At 38.2% G+C, this 18940-nt stretch overlaps 2 protein-coding genes across 4 annotated transcripts in view; both read left to right on the top strand.

Annotated features, from left to right (window-relative positions):
• Positions 1-18940, top strand: part of ATP6AP1L (ATPase H+ transporting accessory protein 1 like) — a 756678-nt gene that overhangs the window by 640472 nt on the left and 97266 nt on the right. The gene's annotated exons all lie outside the window — the stretch shown is intronic.
• The window catches only part of ATG10 (autophagy related 10), an 86154-nt gene that overhangs the window by 2514 nt on the left and 64700 nt on the right, over positions 1-18940 (top strand). For both annotated transcript variants that reach the window (XM_030470299.1, XM_030470298.1), the window contains exon 3: positions 4777-4896. In XM_030470299.1, coding sequence (XP_030326159.1) covers positions 4777-4896 — 120 coding nt within the window. The remainder of the gene's footprint in view (positions 1-4776; positions 4897-18940) is intronic.

Raw genomic sequence — 18940 nt, 5'->3', positions numbered from 1 at the left:
CCCTTTTTTTTTTCAGAATTCTCCCTGTTTTGGTACTTTAGTTTTAGATCCTTTAGAACCTTGTAATTGTAAAAGCAAAACATGTTGAGCTCCCTGGCTATTTGACATGTTTTCTAGTAGTTTAACCATTCTCGTGGATCTCCTCTGAATCCTGTCTAATATATAAAAATCCTTTTTCAGCTGTGGGCAGAACTAGACAATGGATGTTGTATCACTGTGAAATTCAAATTTTCCTACTCTGGGCAAGAGCTTGTGGTTGTGTATCCAAGGATCACTTTAACCCTTTAAGCTGAAATAGCACATAGTCTTTGTTCTAGATATGTGACTTAATATTTTGTATTAAAATACATGTTAGTTGCATACAGCAAGCAGAAAAATCTGTATAAATGATCAATCCTCATTATTTGCTGCTTCCCCCTAATTTTCAAACCTCACCAATAATAATTACATATTGTTTCTAGGTCATTAATCAAAATTTTAAATAGTGCGGGGCCAAGACAAGTCCCACAGGACTCCATTAGAATCACTTCTTTTATGATGATTCCCCATTTTTTCAGTTACATTTGAGATCTGTGAATTAATAATATTTTCATTCTTTAGTGGGTGTCAGATGAGAGTGGTATTATTTTAATGTGTTAATTTCCACTTGTGGAATCAGCAGTTATCTTATGGAAGTCTGAGCATATATTGTTTGTGTTTGTCAAGCAAACATGTCTTTACTCTGATAAAATCTATTTTTCTTAAAAAATAACTACATGTACTGTATGTTTTTCTTTACCGCATTATACATAATGTCTTCTGTTCTTTTGCTTGGGATGACATTAATATGTGAATATGTGTACAGTTACACAAATTAGCCAGTATATAGATTGATACATGCTGGCTTTATCCAAAGTTCTCTGAAGCTTCCACAGCGCTTGAAAACTTAAAGAAGATCAGCAGTTCTTATGTACTGATTTAAAAATACCTAGTGATAGCCACGTCATGTTAATGTCCTGCTTACCCACTGCTGAAATGAAAACTTCTTAATAGTTATGGTTTATGGCTATGTAATTTGTATTTGTTCTGTAAATAAGAACAGAAATGTTTTTAGTACTTGTGGTTTCTACTTTGAATGCTTCTGTTATTTTCCATCTAATACTAAATCTACACTGTTCTAGGATGTCTTTTTGCCACACTTTTTTGGTGGGTGTGCAATACAGGTTTTCCTATGTTTTCTTGCTTTTCTGTCTGGTTTTCAATATGATTGTTTGGAGCACTCATTATTATCCATGTATTTCTTCTTTCTGCTGTAGAAAATTTACTGCTCTAGCTCTAGGTTTTGTTCTGCACTTTAATGGATTTAGTGATTTTGCATGCTTTCATGAATTTGGGGGAGAAAAATCATGCTTCTACCATTTTGAAGTGCAGTAAGTCCTGCAGTAAATGTATGCCATCACTTCTATGGCAATTGTACATTAGCATTTGTAAATCACAAATTAACAGAATTTCAGTAAGAGGCAGAATCCTGGCCTTAGATACATCCTATCTAGAAGTTTTTAAAAGAGTGCAAATATTAGCTAAGTGTTACAATGAACCCATTCTTATAATGAGCCATTTGAAACTTCAGATTTCAGTCCAAGGCTATATTTGTGAGGATTTATTCAACAAAGAAAGATGCTCTCAGCCTCTGTTGGGAATTTAATACATTGGTCAAAGTTTGAACTTTCTGTGGAATAAGAAGCTTTGCTGGAAAAGCAGAATGAGATAGATTTTTGTTCTTACCTATGAAAAGAATTGTAAGAGGTGGTGTTTTTTTCTTTTGCTTGATGGGTCAAGTTGGTGACTCTGTGATTTCAGTGTGATAAAAACCTGGCTGTTGAGATCATCCATTTGTATAGTATGTAGTCTGGCAAGGAGGCTTCTAGTTAACAAGATGTCTCATTGTTTTTTTGCCTTTTTCTTTTTTTTTTTTTTTTTTTTTTTTTTTTTTTTTTACCTATGTATGTGTTTTGGATAGTTTGGGGCACTCTTAGTTTTGCTGATGTAATGCACTTGGATCCTATTCCTCATTCCGTACTCACGTGAATAGACCCATTGATAGCAGTAAGACCACACAAGTAAACCAGGCTTGTAGAACTGTGTTCTTGTGTTCTTGTGTTTTCTGCAGAGATTAAATTTAGATGATGAAATACTCATTGTTTTTGTGGAGCTGGCTCTTGTGACATAAGCTCACATGGCCCAAGCAGAACCCTGTATTTATAACTGTAAGTGAAATGTTCTAAACTGTGTTATTTTTATAAACTGTTTCTTTCTCCCAGAAGAAGGCTGTAAAAAAGCCAAGAGCACCTCTAGTGTAGGACCTGATGGAGCTAAACTGGAGTGCTGTTATTAGGGGTGGATGGTTAAATCTTGGCTGTGAAAGCTGCCCCGTTAGCTTTCTGCTTGTGTTTCTTATTCCCACTTTTCTCTCCCAGCAGCAGTTACTCCAGTATGATGTTGTTGATGTCTTGAGTGAAGAATCTCTGTCTGCCTTCTCCCTCGGCAGCTCTGGCAGCCTGGAAATTGGGAAATAACACAAGGCACCATCAGTTCCCAGATATAGAAAGGCATAAGCAGTCAACAAGGGCATCACAAGCAGAGATAAAGATGTCATAATCCCACTCCACTCAGTGCTTGTCAGGCCTCACCTTGAATACTGTACTCAGTCTTGGTCCCTGACTTACTTACTTAGGTTAATCTAGGTAATCATATCAAAGGCTGTATCAGTTCACTTTTGCTTATAATACTCACAGGATAGCTGGAGTAGAAGTGGACTTCCCTTCCACATTAATGGGATCAAAGTCCCTGCTAAAGTGTTGATATATTTATAGGGGCTGAAGGATGCAAAATAGGTAACATGACAGGGAGAGCAACAGGAGGGATGCTTCTCTTCCCTGCCCCTCTCCTCTAGCCTCTGACATGCAGCTGTCAAATACAGAGACTGCTAAATCCAGCTATCCATAGGTATTTTTTCATGGTGCTCAAATGCTACAGAATGCACAGGCTGTGGCACTTGGCTCCTTCCTGTTGACAGGAAGAACTGGTTCAGGAAGGTGAACGCTTCAGTGAAGCAGCCCTTCTCCAGCAAACCTCACTGTGCCTTGGGGCATTTTACCTCTGTGGGTGGCTGTAGTAGTTTCTTTGCTGCTCTTAGGAGGGTGAATACCAGTGCAGGTAGCTTTACTCCTGCTGACACTCCCATGAAACTCAACAAGGAGAGACTTGAGAGAGTGTTGAGGTTGAGGCAAGTGGCTGCTGCACTGACAAGTTAGTCTGTATTTTTCTGTCACTGTTGCCCTCTGCATGCTCAGTTCTCCGTTGCACAGGCTGCAGTTGGTTCTGCACGCAGGACATCCAGCGAAGTTTGGTGGATTCATCCTTTTGATGAGGCTTAATGAGGAAATAAGGCATGCAGTAGAAAAAGTTGTGAGCCAGGACTGAAGTATACAAACAATGTATATGTGTATGTATATGAAGTATACAAACATAGTATGATTCATGCTTAAAAATTCATGGACAAAAATACATTTAGAGAGCATTATGATTTTTTATGTGTGAAACTTGGTAAGAACAAAGTAAACAAGTAGCCCATAGCAGATTTTGGAGGTACATATATTCTACAGTATCTTTGAAAAGAGAGAACTAGTGTGTTGGAATAAAACCCGTGTTGATTTAAAGGTCAGAATACATAAAACAAAACTGTGTCAGCAATGACAGATTAACCAAAGAGTTAAATTATAGTGAAATTTGCAGCCTTGTCAAGCAATTTAATGCTAGATTAATGAATTTTGTAGAGAGACTGTTTTGAATAGAATCCTTTTTTATCAAATATTGTGCATATGCTTTCTGTGTTTAAAGTAAAATGTAATGAAACAGCTAATAAAAGCCCAATTTGTTTGTTTCCTTCGAGAAACAAGTTTTTAACATGCAACTACTGTTCTTTGTGTTCTGTATACTCTTTCTCCCTTTCAGAGTGTATGTTTTTCCAGTGATCTGTTACTAAACTTTTTCTGTCCTCTTGTTTCTAATTAAAAGAAAATGTATGTTTATATGTGTGTGGCCAGTCAGGTCAGCAAGAGGGGAAAGCTCCTAAAACCTTCTCCTGTCACTTTGAAATTGCACAAGAACCTTTTACAGCAGTAGACTGTGTGGCCCAGTATGGGAAGCAGAATGATAAAAAGGAAACTGGGATAAGGTACAGCTTTGTCTCTTTTCTCTTACATTTGACCCTCAGAAGGGATACAGAGAAGGGAAGAAGTTGTGACACTGCACACATGAGTTCTGAAGAGTTGATGGGGTTTTTTTGGCTTGGATTTTTTTTTTTTAGGACTTTAAGAAAGTTAGAGGGGGAACAGGGCAAAAATAAACCAGTCTAGCAAGATTTGGGAAGTTTATACAGGCATGTATGCATTGCTAGAAATAGGTCAATACATTAATATCTGCTCATCTCTTCATGACCTTGGTGCAGTGTCTTCCCGTTCTTCGGTGCATATCCTGATCTCCAGGTAGCAGTTGTCCTATTCAATTAATAGCTGTATTAAATTTTATTTTTACTGTTCAGGTCTTTGACTTCCTTTAACGCCAACAGCTAGCGTAAACTACTTGGGAGAAGATGCTGAAAAGCAATGCAGTCATTGGTGACTATAAAAAGACTTGGAGCTTAAACAAAATACCATGCTCTGTTTATTTTCTAGAACACTGATAGCATTTAGCATTTTGGTTACAGATTTTTTTTTTGTTGTTTTCTGAACACAGGATCTTGGTGATGGTTATCTTAGTAAAACACACTTCCAAGTAAGAAATAGAAGCATCCCACCAGATCCCAAGGAGAAAAGCAGTGGTAACATTGAAGAAGCATTTTTTACACACGCTGAAGTAAGTACAGATTCTAGACTTTTGTGTTTGTAAAATAAATGATGAACAGGATTTTTTAAAAATATTATACTATTAAATTAAGTCCTGCCAGAAAGATTTCAGATCTACCAGTGGCTTTAATTATTTTTCCTGTAGTTGTTCTCATTCAGGTGTACAACTCTATTAGTGATGAGAACTGGGATGAAATGGGAAGGCTCCGTCATCTTCTATGTATGTATTTTCCTCATGGAAGGATAATACCTCTTTGCATTTTCATTCACCAACATTAAGGAAACTTTTGTGTGTGTGGAAAAAAGATGAAGTATCAAGATTTAGTTATCTTAGAGATAATTATTAATTAAAAAATAAAGAAAACTTTAGGTTAATACTCATTTGAAGTGATACTTACTGAATAAGTCGCATATAAATACTTTACACTCAGTGTATATTTTTCTATTGTGGAACTATCTTAAAATATGGAGCAATTTTTTGAAACTGGTGAGGGGAAATAAAATAGGTCTGGTGTTCTTGAGGGAGAATAAAATTCTTTCTTCCAGAAAATGAAAACGATTCATTAAACTCAGGGTGAACTGATCTGAATAATTACTTGATTGTTTGATTCTGCATTAGACCTCCAGATTACTGACTAATCAAGATATAAACAGTAGACATTCACTCTCTTGTTATGTTGTTACCATAAATATGAAAAGAAATCTTGGGTTATAATTGACTGAAAACAATGCCTTCTGTATACTATAAACTGTTGAATAGATGGAGATGGTGTATTCTCCAGGTACCTTTTTCAGTAGCAGTTCTTTTTTCCTCAGCATATTGATTTTTTTTCTCCCTTTTTTTTGTTTTTGCCCCCACAGAGACTCTGGTACAGGGTCTGAAATGAGTGTTCTTTTGGCCTGGTTTCTGAAGGAAATGACGCTTAAAACAACCGTGCTGTTTGTTAGTCTGTGGTGCAGTAGTTTCTACTGATTTTTTTAGTTCACTCACAGGTTTCAACTGTCTTTTGGAGAGGAGTAGATGTCAAAAAGTGTTTGGTTCTTAAAAATTTTGTGAAAGCAGATGTCTGGCTAGATGAAAAGTACTTTTACTGGCAGGTAGAAGCCTGGTCTTCGTGTTCTGTTTGTCTAGTCAGTGCAAGTGACTAGTGCAAGTACAGGACTGGACTAAAGCAGTACCTTGATCCCTCAGAGTGCCGTGAGGAACAGCAAGAGTTCTCGTAACACAAGTAAGCTGTAAACAAGATGTGGTCCTTTTATCAGCAAGACAACTTTTTCAATCAAATTAAAAAAAAACCCAAAACCCCACCATTTTACAACCCCTTAGGTGATACACTAGCTTTGATACAAATTGGAAGCTGTATAATCTTTATAACGATAACCTTGCAGTTGTTTGACAAATACCAGTTATAAGCATACTATGTAAGTCACAGCTGAAGCGTTTTAAGTTTTCCTTTAATTTACATTCTAGAATTTCTTAAAATGAAGGCTAATTAGTGCTTCAGAAGTTGTTACTTAATTGTCACTATGACATTGTATACGTCAGTCCTGGCTTGTAAGAACAGATGAAGAGTGAAGCAAGGTCTTGGAAAGTTATGTAGGTTGTGGGACATGAGGGTGTGCATAAGGGAAAAATTGAGTTTCTTCTTCAAAATATTCACTGCCTAATACAGATTACGTTGAATTTATGTTCTTCATTGAACTGAAGGGTAACCAGGCTGTTAAAGTTATTTAATCTAGAAAATGGTAGAAGCACACCAGTAAGTTGGAAAATGAAATTTGCTACGGATATATAAAGTAAAACTTTGCATTTCACACTAAGGAGAAAGATGGAGACGGTGACTCTGTAGGGGATAAATTTGCTCAAGCGCAGCAGTGACTGTATAAGATGCATATTCTTTTCCACAGATGTTCAATGCTAGAGTCCTGTTGCACTGTTCTAACAGTCTGGTGTTATGGAGTTGCTGCAGTGTCTTTCAATAAGTTATTGAAATATATTCTGTTGAATAGAGTTCAGCAAAAGTTGTGGTCTTGGTAGAAATTGAAAAGGTTTCCACTGGGTACATGCTTTCAGTATTTAGCATTATTTTTGCTTAGAAAATTTATAAATTTTATTTTTATATTTGAAGTCTGTCAGAGCTCTAGATAAGAATTTTAATTTATTTTGAAAAAAGTCATCTGATAGTTACATATTTCACAATTTTCAGTTTCAAAGTTACTGTTACGATCTAGATTTTTCTATCTGGTATCTCTGCTACTTGTGTGTTACTGAGGTACTTCCATCCGTCAGTAGTCCGATCTTCAAGGCACGGTAGGAGATATCATATATCATATATCATGTATGTAAGATAATTAAATGAGGAACAGTAAGGAAATTGAAGTCCAATCAATATCCAATGTTACGACCAACCAGTGTTGTCAAAAGACAAGGAAAAAAATGTACTGTGGCATATGGCAGGGCATACGAGGCCACAATATTTTCCTCGCCTGTTCCTGGGAAGTCAGTTGAGAGAGTAGAAATAGAATGTTAATTTTGGGAGGCAAGGTGAAAATTAGGATGAAAATTAGAAGTCAGATTTTTGAAGCTGGGTGGAAATATGGGGAAGTTATCCATACTGGGGACTTAGCTCCTAATTAAGTAATTGAACCAAACACACATCAGAGGAGAGGTGATGCTGGGTAAATCGGTGAGTATATTCTGTTGTAGTAAAGAGTACAGTTAGGATATTGAAACTGCAGAGAAGCAAAAGTACCTGTTCTGTTTGCTTTTAATCTGTGAAGAGACGGTAAAGTCTGATGATACAGTACAGAAAATATACAGAATAACTGAAGTGACTTTATTAAAATAGCAAAATCAGTTACCAGTTATCACAGCATCAAAAATGAGCTAATTTTATGGCATCTCCAGGGAACATGATAAAATTATTTGAACAGTTTATTTCAGCTCATTGATCATATGGACAGTTAATGTTTCCAATTTTCCATCTCATTGTCTGGTATCTAAATATTTGGAGCCCTTTGTGGTGAAGGAGTGATGAATAACTGTATTCTGGTCTTTTCTAGAGCAGTCTGTAGTATGTGGTATGCTTGGTGCCATTTATACAAGTTGTGTTTTCCTCTGAAAACCAAGAATAAAATTTTGTGTGGGTTTCTTTCTGCTTATTTTAGATATCTGCAATATAGAGCTTGTCACTTCGATCTTTGTTTCAGCCTGAGGAGGTAAAAAATGCATTTTTGGGTATAAATCAGTCAACCTATTTTAGGTGTCTTCTCTAGGAGAAGATGAGCTAAAAAGTGTCTGGTTTGCTTCACTGCTGATCAAGGGAAGCTAGATGGTTAACCTGGATGTAGATGTCTCCCTTTTGTCATGTGGATCTCATACAACAAAATACATATTTGAGCTCATTAAAAGCAGTAGCAATTTTTTCTGGTGACTTCACTGAAGCTGAGATTTCACTTCAACAGTAAAGCTCAGCTTTAGTTGAGGACCGTATTTTGTAAAGTAGCAATTAAAAAATAATAAAAAAAGGGGTTTAACGATAAACCATTAGAGCATTTGGCATTGATTTAAGCTTTGATTGAAATCCCTACACTGACACCAGCATGCTTGGAATGCCTTGGTCATACAGGAGATCAGAATGTGCGCTTAGTTAGTGCATGCAATGGATCTGCATGGGCGAGTGTGACAAAGTACCACCCTTCTTTGGGGTGGTGGTAGTGTGAATTGCTGTATTCTGGTTCCTGTTGGAACAGCTTACTTGCACAGAGGTTCCTGTATTGCAGGTATTGTGAGATACTAGGGATCAGTTGATGGACAGTTAAGTTGCTGTTTTGGAGACAGTCTTCTCTTCAGGACCAAGAGGAATACAGCAGAAGCTAAGAACAGGTTTGGGTGTCACTGTGCTGTCCTGCAGCAAGGTGGCATGTTACCTAGAATGAAGCAGGTTTTCAATTTTCTGGAACTTGAAGGTTCTGGTATGCACCTAATAGTTAATTGATGTTTTCTTCAGCTCATTGGCAAGCCTGCTGAATTCAGACTGGCTCCTTGTTATCCTTCGATATCTGCTGGTTTCCAGACATACTCTTGCTAATTCCTGAGCTGTCCTAGGCAGTAGACTAATTACCTTACGAACTCGTATGGATTTATGTCCACATAAATTCACTGATGCTATGAAGCAAGGTATCTGAAGACAGGTGTGCTTAAATTCTAGTAACTGCTTAGAGCAGTTTTGGAAAGTTTCTGTCTTTATACTTGGCAGTAACTGAGTTGTCAAGCCTGGGGATATTGCTTCATGCAGACCCTTCATTTCATTTGCCATCATCTTTCATTTGCCATCTTACTAGAAAGGGACTGAGAATGTTCGTCTGATTTCTGTGAATTTGGTTTGATAAAGATATTTGTTTTTATGTCTGGCTTCATAAACAGAAACTACTAATGACATTATGACTAACCATAAACAAACTTTAGACCAGGTTTGTGGAGGACACCCTTCTAACCAGCGAGATCTGATTCAGTCCCTAGGATATGATTCTGTGATTCTATATGAGATGAAGAGTTCATAAATCTTTTAGAGTATCTTCCAATAGAAGGAAAACAGCATGAGATGCAAAGCAAGGAGCTAATACAAACACATGGTGCCATTTGAAAATTTGTAGGTTGCAGTTTTGTTCTGGTTAAATTTTTATTGAATCAGTTGTTGTCTTTCTGTGTTGTCCTGACTTTATGCCAGATGAGTGTCATCTGTACTTCTCCACAGACAGCATAAATCTTGTGTAACCACCATACTGTGTTCTGGCTAATTTAACAACAATCTTCAGCGTATATTCTTTCTTGATCCAAGTCAGATATGTTCTGCCAAGAGATCTGTCAGGGTCTGTATCAATGAACGTGGAATTACGTCTTCTTTTGTATAACTTATTTGATATGTGTAAACATGTTTCAAATATTTCTATATTGACATCCTTATATTACCCAAATTTATAACAGAGATTCATGTAAGTTGTTCATCACAAGCTCTTCACTGAGACTTGATGCAAAGATGACCAGTTTGATGAACTTAACCTGGGCTTGGTTTTGAGGGATACTTCTGGCACTGGTATTTTGACTGTCCGAGGCGGTAGCTTCTGCTTCCACTGAAACTGGAAGCTTATCCTTCTGTATTTGTGGATTTTTTTCCCTTTTCAATCATCCCTTTTTCCAGTCTAAGTATATCATAGTGAATTGAGTGGTTTTTCCTCCCTATGACTGAAACTATTCAAATGCTACAGAGTCTTATTTCACTTAATTTATTTTGAACCCAGGTAGCCAACTGCACTGAAAGGATGCCTTTCATTCTAGATTTCAGTATTTACCATCATCCAACTCCAGCTTTTGTTAAGTGCTGTGTAGACACATCTCAAGCAAGGACAGAACAATTACATATATTACTATGTGAATTGTTGATAAGGTGAAGAATACTGTAAAAAATTTAAAATGAAGATAGTCTTCTTGCCTCAAAGAACTTATATTCTAAAAGAGCAGAACAGAAAAATCTGGATTCACTTTATGCATTCTTTTTGTTTGTTATTCAAATAGCTCAAGGGAGGCAATAACTTGGAGTAATAATTCTCTGTGTGTGGTTTGTCTCAGCTCCTCTGGGTATTGCAGAAAAAGTGAGTCAGCGTGGAACCATTTCTGAAGCTAGAGCCATTGCTACTTTATAAAGGAGTGGGCAGGTCGGGAATGTTGAAGGTCTGTTAATACCAAAATGTACCCTTTGGAAAATGAGCACTGAACTTCACAAACATGTTGAGTAAGTTACATGTTTACTTTTACGTGGACTCCACCTTTGCTGGCAGACATTCTTTGGTGTTGGTGAAGATCTGCCTGATGGAGGATGTGGGAATGAGTTTGACATCTGTCTAAAACTTCATAATGCCACGTGATTTGCTGTTTAGCTGTGCTGTTCAGTGTATAACAACAAAAAAATTACAATTCTTAGTAATTATTAATTTTTTTCTATAAACAAGTCCAGTATTTTTAGAATTAAGAACAACTCCTTTTTTTTTTGTGCAAAAGTAAATAAGATGAACTCAATGTAAACATTTGCATAACCACAGTATTTGTTGGATGGTTAAAACATGTGAAGTGAAAACCCCGCAAACAGTACTTAAGGAGAAAAATGTAAATACATTTAATGGAATCCAGCACTCACTGCAGGAAGTAATGAAAGGACCTTAGTAAAAAGGGAGAAAATCAACTATGACGTACTCAGCTAAAACATCAGTTTGTAATGAACTATCCGTGCTTAGGAGCAGTGCAGTTGCTCAGAAACAAGTGAGTTTACCTCTTGTCTTTTTGATAGTTTCCCTGTTGCTTTGAGAAGGGAAGTAAATCATGCTGCATCTGTATTCAAACCAAAATATGTTCCCTTGAAAAGCTGATGTGGAAAGCTTTGATATGATGGAAGTATTCGCATTTCAGTTTGTCTCGGATCTACTCAGACCCTTTTCATCACACTTGGCTTCCTATTCCAATTCCATTAGGTCTCGTGGGAGTAAGCTCTTCCTTTGGTGCTGCTGCCCAAATGTTGCTAGTCAGCCTTAACTGGGCCACAGTGCATGTTCATGCCCCATAGTTCTGTATTAGCCAGGCATCATCTTCCAAATTCCTTAATGCTTCATTGCCTGTCATATGTACCAGCAACCTTTTCAAATGCCAGGTCACAGAAAGGAAACCTAAATTGTTGATGGAAACCTGTAAAAAAAAAATATTAAAAAATCAAGAAACCACTTAGTCTAAGGCGATCTAGAGTGCGTTGCAAAACGCAGTGAAGATGCTTGTGATTTTGCTTAAAAATATATTAATCTGAAAATGGAATTAGCCTTTATTAAACCACAAGAAAATATTCTGGTGTGGATTTTATTAACTGTTTTCTACATGAAAAGGCTTGGCAAAAGAAGGACATTGTTTAGAAATATCAAGGCAGGAAGAAACTTTGGTGTAGGCATTACACCCCTTCCTTGAGCTGGAGAAACCTCAATAAAGGAAGAGGGTAGTGGTGACAGAAGTAATTTGAATCCCAGATATGTCCTGCTTCTGGGCTACTTCACTGATGGGATGTCTGAAGCTTCGTGGAAGAGGCTAAATGCTTCTGTTCCTGTAAAGTTCTGGAGAAAAGGGAAGTTTCTGTCTCCCACACACAGACCTTTGTAGATAATTTTCTGTGTGTCACTTTGGTATCCTGGCAAATCTTCTTAACAGTTAGTTACATTTAGTTTTCAACGGCTTTGATGACATGCTGTTGGCTTGACTATCATTGTGGGTGGTGGGACTCTGATCTGAATTCTCTATCTTTTACATTCTTTGATTGCTGTTCTGTTTTACCCAATATGGTATGCTTTGTTTTCACAAAAATTAGAAATTACATCAAAGCAAATATATAAACTAATTATGAAGCTTTTGGAATAACTGAAGAGCCATACTGTATGACCTCCAAAAGTGATTTCTTTTTAGTTTAGATGTTAGCACAGAGTGATTCCAACTTTTTATCTGCTCTCTTAGTATTCAGAGTTGTCGCTTAACATTAGCAAATGAATGCTACATCAAACACAGAAAAAGATGCTCCAATTCAGATTTGGTAACTGAATGTGACAGTTTAGTCAGAGTTACCATGGCGTAATCCCAGCAGAATGCCTTCCTTCTGCAATAAATAAACCTCCATTTCCCATGGAGCGCACATTGAGAAACTGGTAAATGAAGATGGTTTTCCCAGAATCTGAGCTTTGAGAAGCTATGAAGTATTTTAAACTTTTTAATTATTCGAGTTAAAATTTAATTAAATATTTTTTAAGTGTGATTTAATTTCATAAATGTACAGTCTGGTTTTTTGTGTGTGTATGTATGTTTTTATTAAACTAAGGCATTATTATGAGAGTGTAAAAAATAAATTTTAAAAATGGTACCGGAGTGGACCTCAGTAGTTGTTTTTGCCCTGTAAATTACGCTGATTTACCTTAAAGCTGTGTATGATTACATGTTCAAAGAAGTAACAGAGGCCTGTAGACCACATATTCAGATACTTACCTGGGCTATGTGTTTCCCCTCTCAATTTGCTCGGGCAATGTCTTCTTTTACAAGGCTCAGTGAATTTTGCATCAAATGTTTTGATATCCACAAGCTTGGCATGCCTTGATGCCTGGTCAAAACATCCAGAAATCCCAACATCTACAGTTTTATTATTGGAAGGGCTTGTGAGAAATTAAAATCTGTTTTTTCAGTTTTTAATTTTAAAATATTACTGTAGTAGTCTAAATAAGAACTGTTGTAAAAATAGACATTTTTGTTTGTTTTGTTGTTATTTAAAACAAAAAAATGTTCACGATACAGTGGTTTGCTGCTACTATGTATTGTTTCTCACCTGCCCCCTTTTTTATTCTGTCAAAAAAAATGTTGAAATTTAGCTACCATGAGTGAAAGAGATAATGATAGACTTTTAGAATCACAGACTGGTTTGGGTTGGAAGGGACCTTAAAGCTCATCCAGTTCCAACCCCCTGCCATGGGCAGGGACACCTTCCACTAGACCAGGTTGCTCCAAGCCCCTGTGTCCAACCTGGCCTTGAGCACTGCCAGGGATGGGGCAGCCGCAGCTTCTCTGGGCAACCTGTGCCAGGGCCTCACCACCCTCACAGGGAAGAACTTCTGCCTAAGATCTCATCTCAGTCTCCCCTCTGTCAGGTTAAAGCCATTCCCCCTTGTCCTGTCCCTACAGGCCGTAGTAATGAAGTGGTATGTATATCAACAGTGCTTATGGTGGCACAACTGGCCATATAGTGGCATCCTATTACATAATTTAATATATTAAAACTAATTTGTATGTTATAAAGTAGTACTGTTGTGGCATTTCCTAAGCAGAACTACTTCAGGATAACGAGAATGAAAGGTTTGGCGGGAGAATATCAGTAGGATACAATGATTCTTTTTCACATCTGAGTAAGTAGATCCCAAATATCTGCCCAGTTAAACCTCCAAAACTAGATTGTTCAGGAGTTGAAAGAAGCTGTACACTGCAGTGTTTTTATTCAGTGCAACTCAGAAGTGGGGACAGGCATGTGGTAAATACTCACTAGAATGCGTACAAGACCCACATGTGTTACTCTAAATTTTACTCTCTGAGTTTGCTTGGTCTCTAAACTGTGCATTTTCATATTAAGACTATACACTTCAAGATTTGGTAGAACACAGGATAGGTATTGGTGGTAGTTGTTTGGAGTTGGTTAATCTCTGAGATTTGCAAAGGGATTATGCCTCAAGCTTGTCCATTAAAACTGATGGTGATGTTAAACATAGTAGAAGTCTAATGTTAAAATTCTTGCATTGCTAAAAACAATTCATGTATGTTTGTAATAACCTGGCTTTAAGAAGGTAAAGGGAAAGGATTTTTTAGCAATAGAAATACCTTTGACATTAATTGATACAGAATTGTATTTTAGTTTGGCTAGTGGAGGGTATGGAGATGCAAGAGCCAACCAAATCATGAATAGTGTTTTGGAAACCTGGGTTTTAAAGTATGCCTCTCTTTCATGCCCATACATATGTGGTAAGCTAGTGATGGTGGCAAATAGGGCTGAATGGAGTGAAGAAGAGTGATCCTTGTTCCCAGTGCTCTGGGTGGCATTCCTGCACCAGCACCTTGGGTTTGGATCAGTTTGCTTCCACCCGAAGTAGCCAGAGTGTCCCAAGGGATGTTGTAACACCCCGCTCATAATCCCAGCTTTTGGCTGCTCCAGGGGCAATCTGGCGATGCGCTGCCCTAACTCTAGGCAGAATACTGTCAAGACTGTATTTTTTTCAAATGTTTATGACATTAGCTCACAAACCAGCAACATGACATGATAGTGTTTATCAATACTGTTTTGCCACAAAGGAAACAAAATCACAATCCAGTCAATTGTTAGCATTTTACTTTTTATGGTGGATCTCAAAATACTTCATATTGCCAGTCTTGCATATATGCCTTCCTTTGTTTCTTTTAAATTAAATTGTACTGGTGCAGTATTATATTCTAATGTTCTAGGGACAGTGATAATCTCTATTGGAGCAATACTTTTATTCTGGCTAAGGGCCTGTATTTTGTAGCAGTTACATGATTCATCTTTCAGTGTGTTTCACCTGCAACACACAGGTCATGTTGGCTTGGAGTGAATATTGCAGATTTAGGGCCCTAAGTGAGCAGTGGCTTCCTAAGAACCAGGCAAAATGGCCAAACCTCCATATGTTGCTGCTTTGTAGAAAATTCATTGTTACTGTCCTTTTAGCTGTGAAGTCTAACCAGTAGTTTTGTTCCTCTGCAGCACCATCTCGCCATCATTGTCTCTGAACTGTTCACCTGGGTCAGTCTTAAGATATATGAAACAATCCTTTTCTCCCCTTTGTTACGAAGAACAGTTTTCATTTCCTATGCTGGAAAAAGATTCCACTTCATACTTCCTTTCTACATGCTAAGTCTTTCTGTACCCTGAATCTTACTTGTTAGCTTTAATGAATAAGCAGCCGTTGCTGGTTTTATGTGTGAAGATAGTGATTTAGCTTTCTTTTTGAGGTCAGAATGTGGTGTTCCTTGAGGACATTATAGAGTTATACTGTGTATTTGAAGTCTAGTCCTTCTTAGATAGAACTAAATAACCCTGAAGTTGATTGAGATTTAGGAACTTCTGCTGCAGAAAATATGTTCTAGATTTATGAATTGTTGCCATTAGTAACAATAACTGATTTTTCCTCATGCAGACAAATACACAGTGAGGAGACACTGCTTTCTTACCTTTTAGGAGTCAAGTCTTAGTGTATGCCCTTAAAAAACACAGTGAAGAAAATAAGAATTTTTTTTCATACTGGACTGGTATGGATATGATACTACCAAGGCAGAGGTTTAAATTTGGTACTAATGTGGTTATGAATACCCCAATTTAAAAATTGATATTCCTCTAGTTTACATCTGAAAGGAATTTGGTTCTGTGAATTTGCATGGGATACAGATGTTTTCCAGAATGAACATGATAATATATCTTTAATACATAGTGGGTATTTTTTCACTTGAAATCAGCTTGTTAGTGTTGTATAATCTTTCTGCCCTGGTTTGCCAGAGATTAGATCAGACATTGCTCACACATGCTTATTGACAACTTCAGTGAGACACTCTCAGTTCTACTGTGTACAAGATACTGAAAGATTCAGAGCAAAGGGATGATTTGGGACACGAAAATACACTGCTTAGCATAAATGGTTGTCTGTAACCAGGAGTATTTTGCTCACTGGGTGGGTAACTTTTTCGTTATGATCTGTGGTGGTAGCAGTGAAAATAAGTAATTTCAGTTGACCCGAACATCTTCCACCATTTTGCTCTGAATTGTAGAGGAGGACATAATGTCATATGGTAAGTGAGATTTAAGTTTGCTTTCTGAAAAAGGCAACAGTAAAGTGTAAAAACTCCTTGGGATCATGAGGTGGGCATTTCTCTGGGATAAGTGATAAACCGAAATGCAGAAAGGCAGACTGTTCTAGTATAGAAGAGAGAAAGCTGTGGCTTGTGAGAGGTGAAAGACTTGTGCTGTAGGTAGTAGGTCATACTTCATAACATAAGCTTTGAGTCCATCTAGTGATTTTTGTAACATAATCATTAGTATTTATTGCCATCTGTATTTTCTATTTTTCTTTGTTTGATAGCTTGCCAATAGAATTTCTTTCCCAAACAGTTGAACCTAGCTTGCAGACTGACAGGGCACAAAAAACCACCTTCAGAGGAAAGCATATTAAAAGACTTAGAAATCACCAGAAAGTGTTAACGGCTCTGTTGGCTGTTACACAATGGGATGCAGGAATTGCAATAATGTTCTTCTTCCATCTGGTGCCTGCAAACTTGATGTTTTCAGAGGCATTCATTGCTGTGGCAAACTGTTCACTTATTCATTCATGTGTAGTTGCCCGTTATTCTTTGGAAAAAGAGTTGGGTTGAAGTCGGATCAGTTCTTTGTTACAGAAGTGCTCAGTGTCAAACATATTACAAGAAGATGTCAGTCCAAATGCAAATAACATGAAACTTCAAAGCATCTTTGCATGTTGTATATATTTGTACTGTGAAGGTGTAGTCCCAGGAGTGAGGATCTTGACTGACAATACTCAAAGGAAAATCATGCAGTATCAGTGCCAAAATGTCAGTCTTAGACTGAAATTTCAATTTCCGTTTTAAATTTCCTGGCTTAGGTTAGCTAACATCCCAGCCTTAAATTCCCTTCTTTTCTTACAATCTCTGTAGTTGTTTTCTTTGTTACATCTGGACTGGGTAGTTTTCAGGACTGTGAGATACCTGCTGACTGGAAGGTGTCACTCTGAGGGTGAAGAATGGTTTCATGAACTAAAGGATGGGGAAGAGCTGGAGCTGGTGCTTCTCACTCCCTGTAGCAAAAGGAGACAACTTTATATTGGAACGTGCTGCCTGATTTCCTTACATTGGTTGCTGGTTGGGGCAATATTGGGGTTGCCAATTTCGTCACTTTACTGCAGAACAAGCACCACCTTGGGTCCTCATGAGGAATACCTGGAGGAAGTGTGGGCCTCAGCTTGCTGGCAGGGTTAGTATTTACAGCTTCATAGGAAAAGCTTCAGAGTTTCTGTTAGGAGGAAAGTGAGTGAAGACAGAGGCAGGACATTTACTTCTTGTTGCCAGACTAGGAGATAAAGGAGTTGATAGGTAATTTCTGAGCACAAACCAGTTAAAAATGTCCAACTCTTGGTCCTCCCAGGACATCTGAAATAACCACATCCATGATGAAGATGCTTGCGAGGGCTGGAGTAGCTCTGCTCTGGAGACAGGCTGAGAGAGCTGGGCTCGTTCAGCCTGGGGAAGAGAAGGCTCCAAGAGACCTTAGAGCAGCTCCAGTGCCTAAAGGGGCTACAAGAAAGCTGGAGAGGGGCTTTGGACAAGGGCCTGTAGGGACAGGACAAGGGGGAATGGCTTTAACCTGACAGAGGGGAGACTGAGATGAGCTCTTAGGCAGAAGTTCTTCCCTGTGAGGGTGGTGAGGCCCTGGCACAGGTTGCCCAGAGAAGCTGCGGCTGCCCCATCCCTGGCAGTGTTCAAGGCCAGGTTGGATGGGGCTTGTAGTAACGCGGTCTAGTGGAAGGTGTCCCTGTCTGTGGCTGGGGGTTTGAACTCTATTCTGTGATATGGCAAGAGTCTTTAATGGTGTTTTCATAGGAAGACAGGCTTGGCAGTTTAGCCATTGCCTATCATGTGGTCTGTTCTCCCAGAATATAAATTAATCTCTCCAGTCCTGCAGTAGTGAGCAGGTAATGAACTTGTAGTTTTCCTGAAAGTATTATAGGATTTATAGGCCTTGAACACTGCCAGGGATGGGGCAGCAATAACTCAAATGACTGATTTCCACCCAGGGATGAAGAAGAGAAGAGGGAGGGATGGAAGCTGTAGTGACATCTTGAGGTGTATTTAACCTGTGTCTACATGAGTACTGTAGTTCAGAGCAGTAGTGTAGTTTTGGAGCAGAGCCTGCAGCTGCCCCCCACTTACTATGAGTTGGTTGATTTGGTGTACATGAACGAGATTACTGTTCAAGCGGGACTAGATCTGATCCAGCTATGTACTGTACCAGTGGGCACCAACTCATAATGCAGGTATAAGGGTCCAAACCAATGACCGATTTTTATAGCTTTGAACTATGTGGAATTGATAGTTCAGAGAATAAGGCTAAGTCCAGTCTGCAGTAAAATCTTGGAGCTGCATATAGGGTAGGTTTTGGGGTCTCTGCACCAACTATTGATGCCCTTGATCTATTCCTATAGTTCTGCATTACCTGTGGATGCAGGGGTAGTCCTAAGTACCTTAGTGTACCAGCACTTTTGCCTAGGAAGTAGTCCTCCTAAAATAAAGACTGAAGTTCCTGGGTAGTCAGTGGAGAGCAGTACATGCTTTTATGTGTCTCTGAATAAAGATGTGTGTTTGAGTTTAGGCAGCAGTTACACAGACATGGTCTGCTTTGGAAGATCTTCAAAGCCAGTTA

Source organism: Strigops habroptila, chromosome Z (assembly GCF_004027225.2).
Source record: "Strigops habroptila isolate Jane chromosome Z, bStrHab1.2.pri, whole genome shotgun sequence".
NCBI classification, from domain to species: Eukaryota; Metazoa; Chordata; class Aves; order Psittaciformes; family Psittacidae; genus Strigops; species Strigops habroptila.
This window is presented reverse-complemented; position numbering and strand designations above follow the sequence as displayed.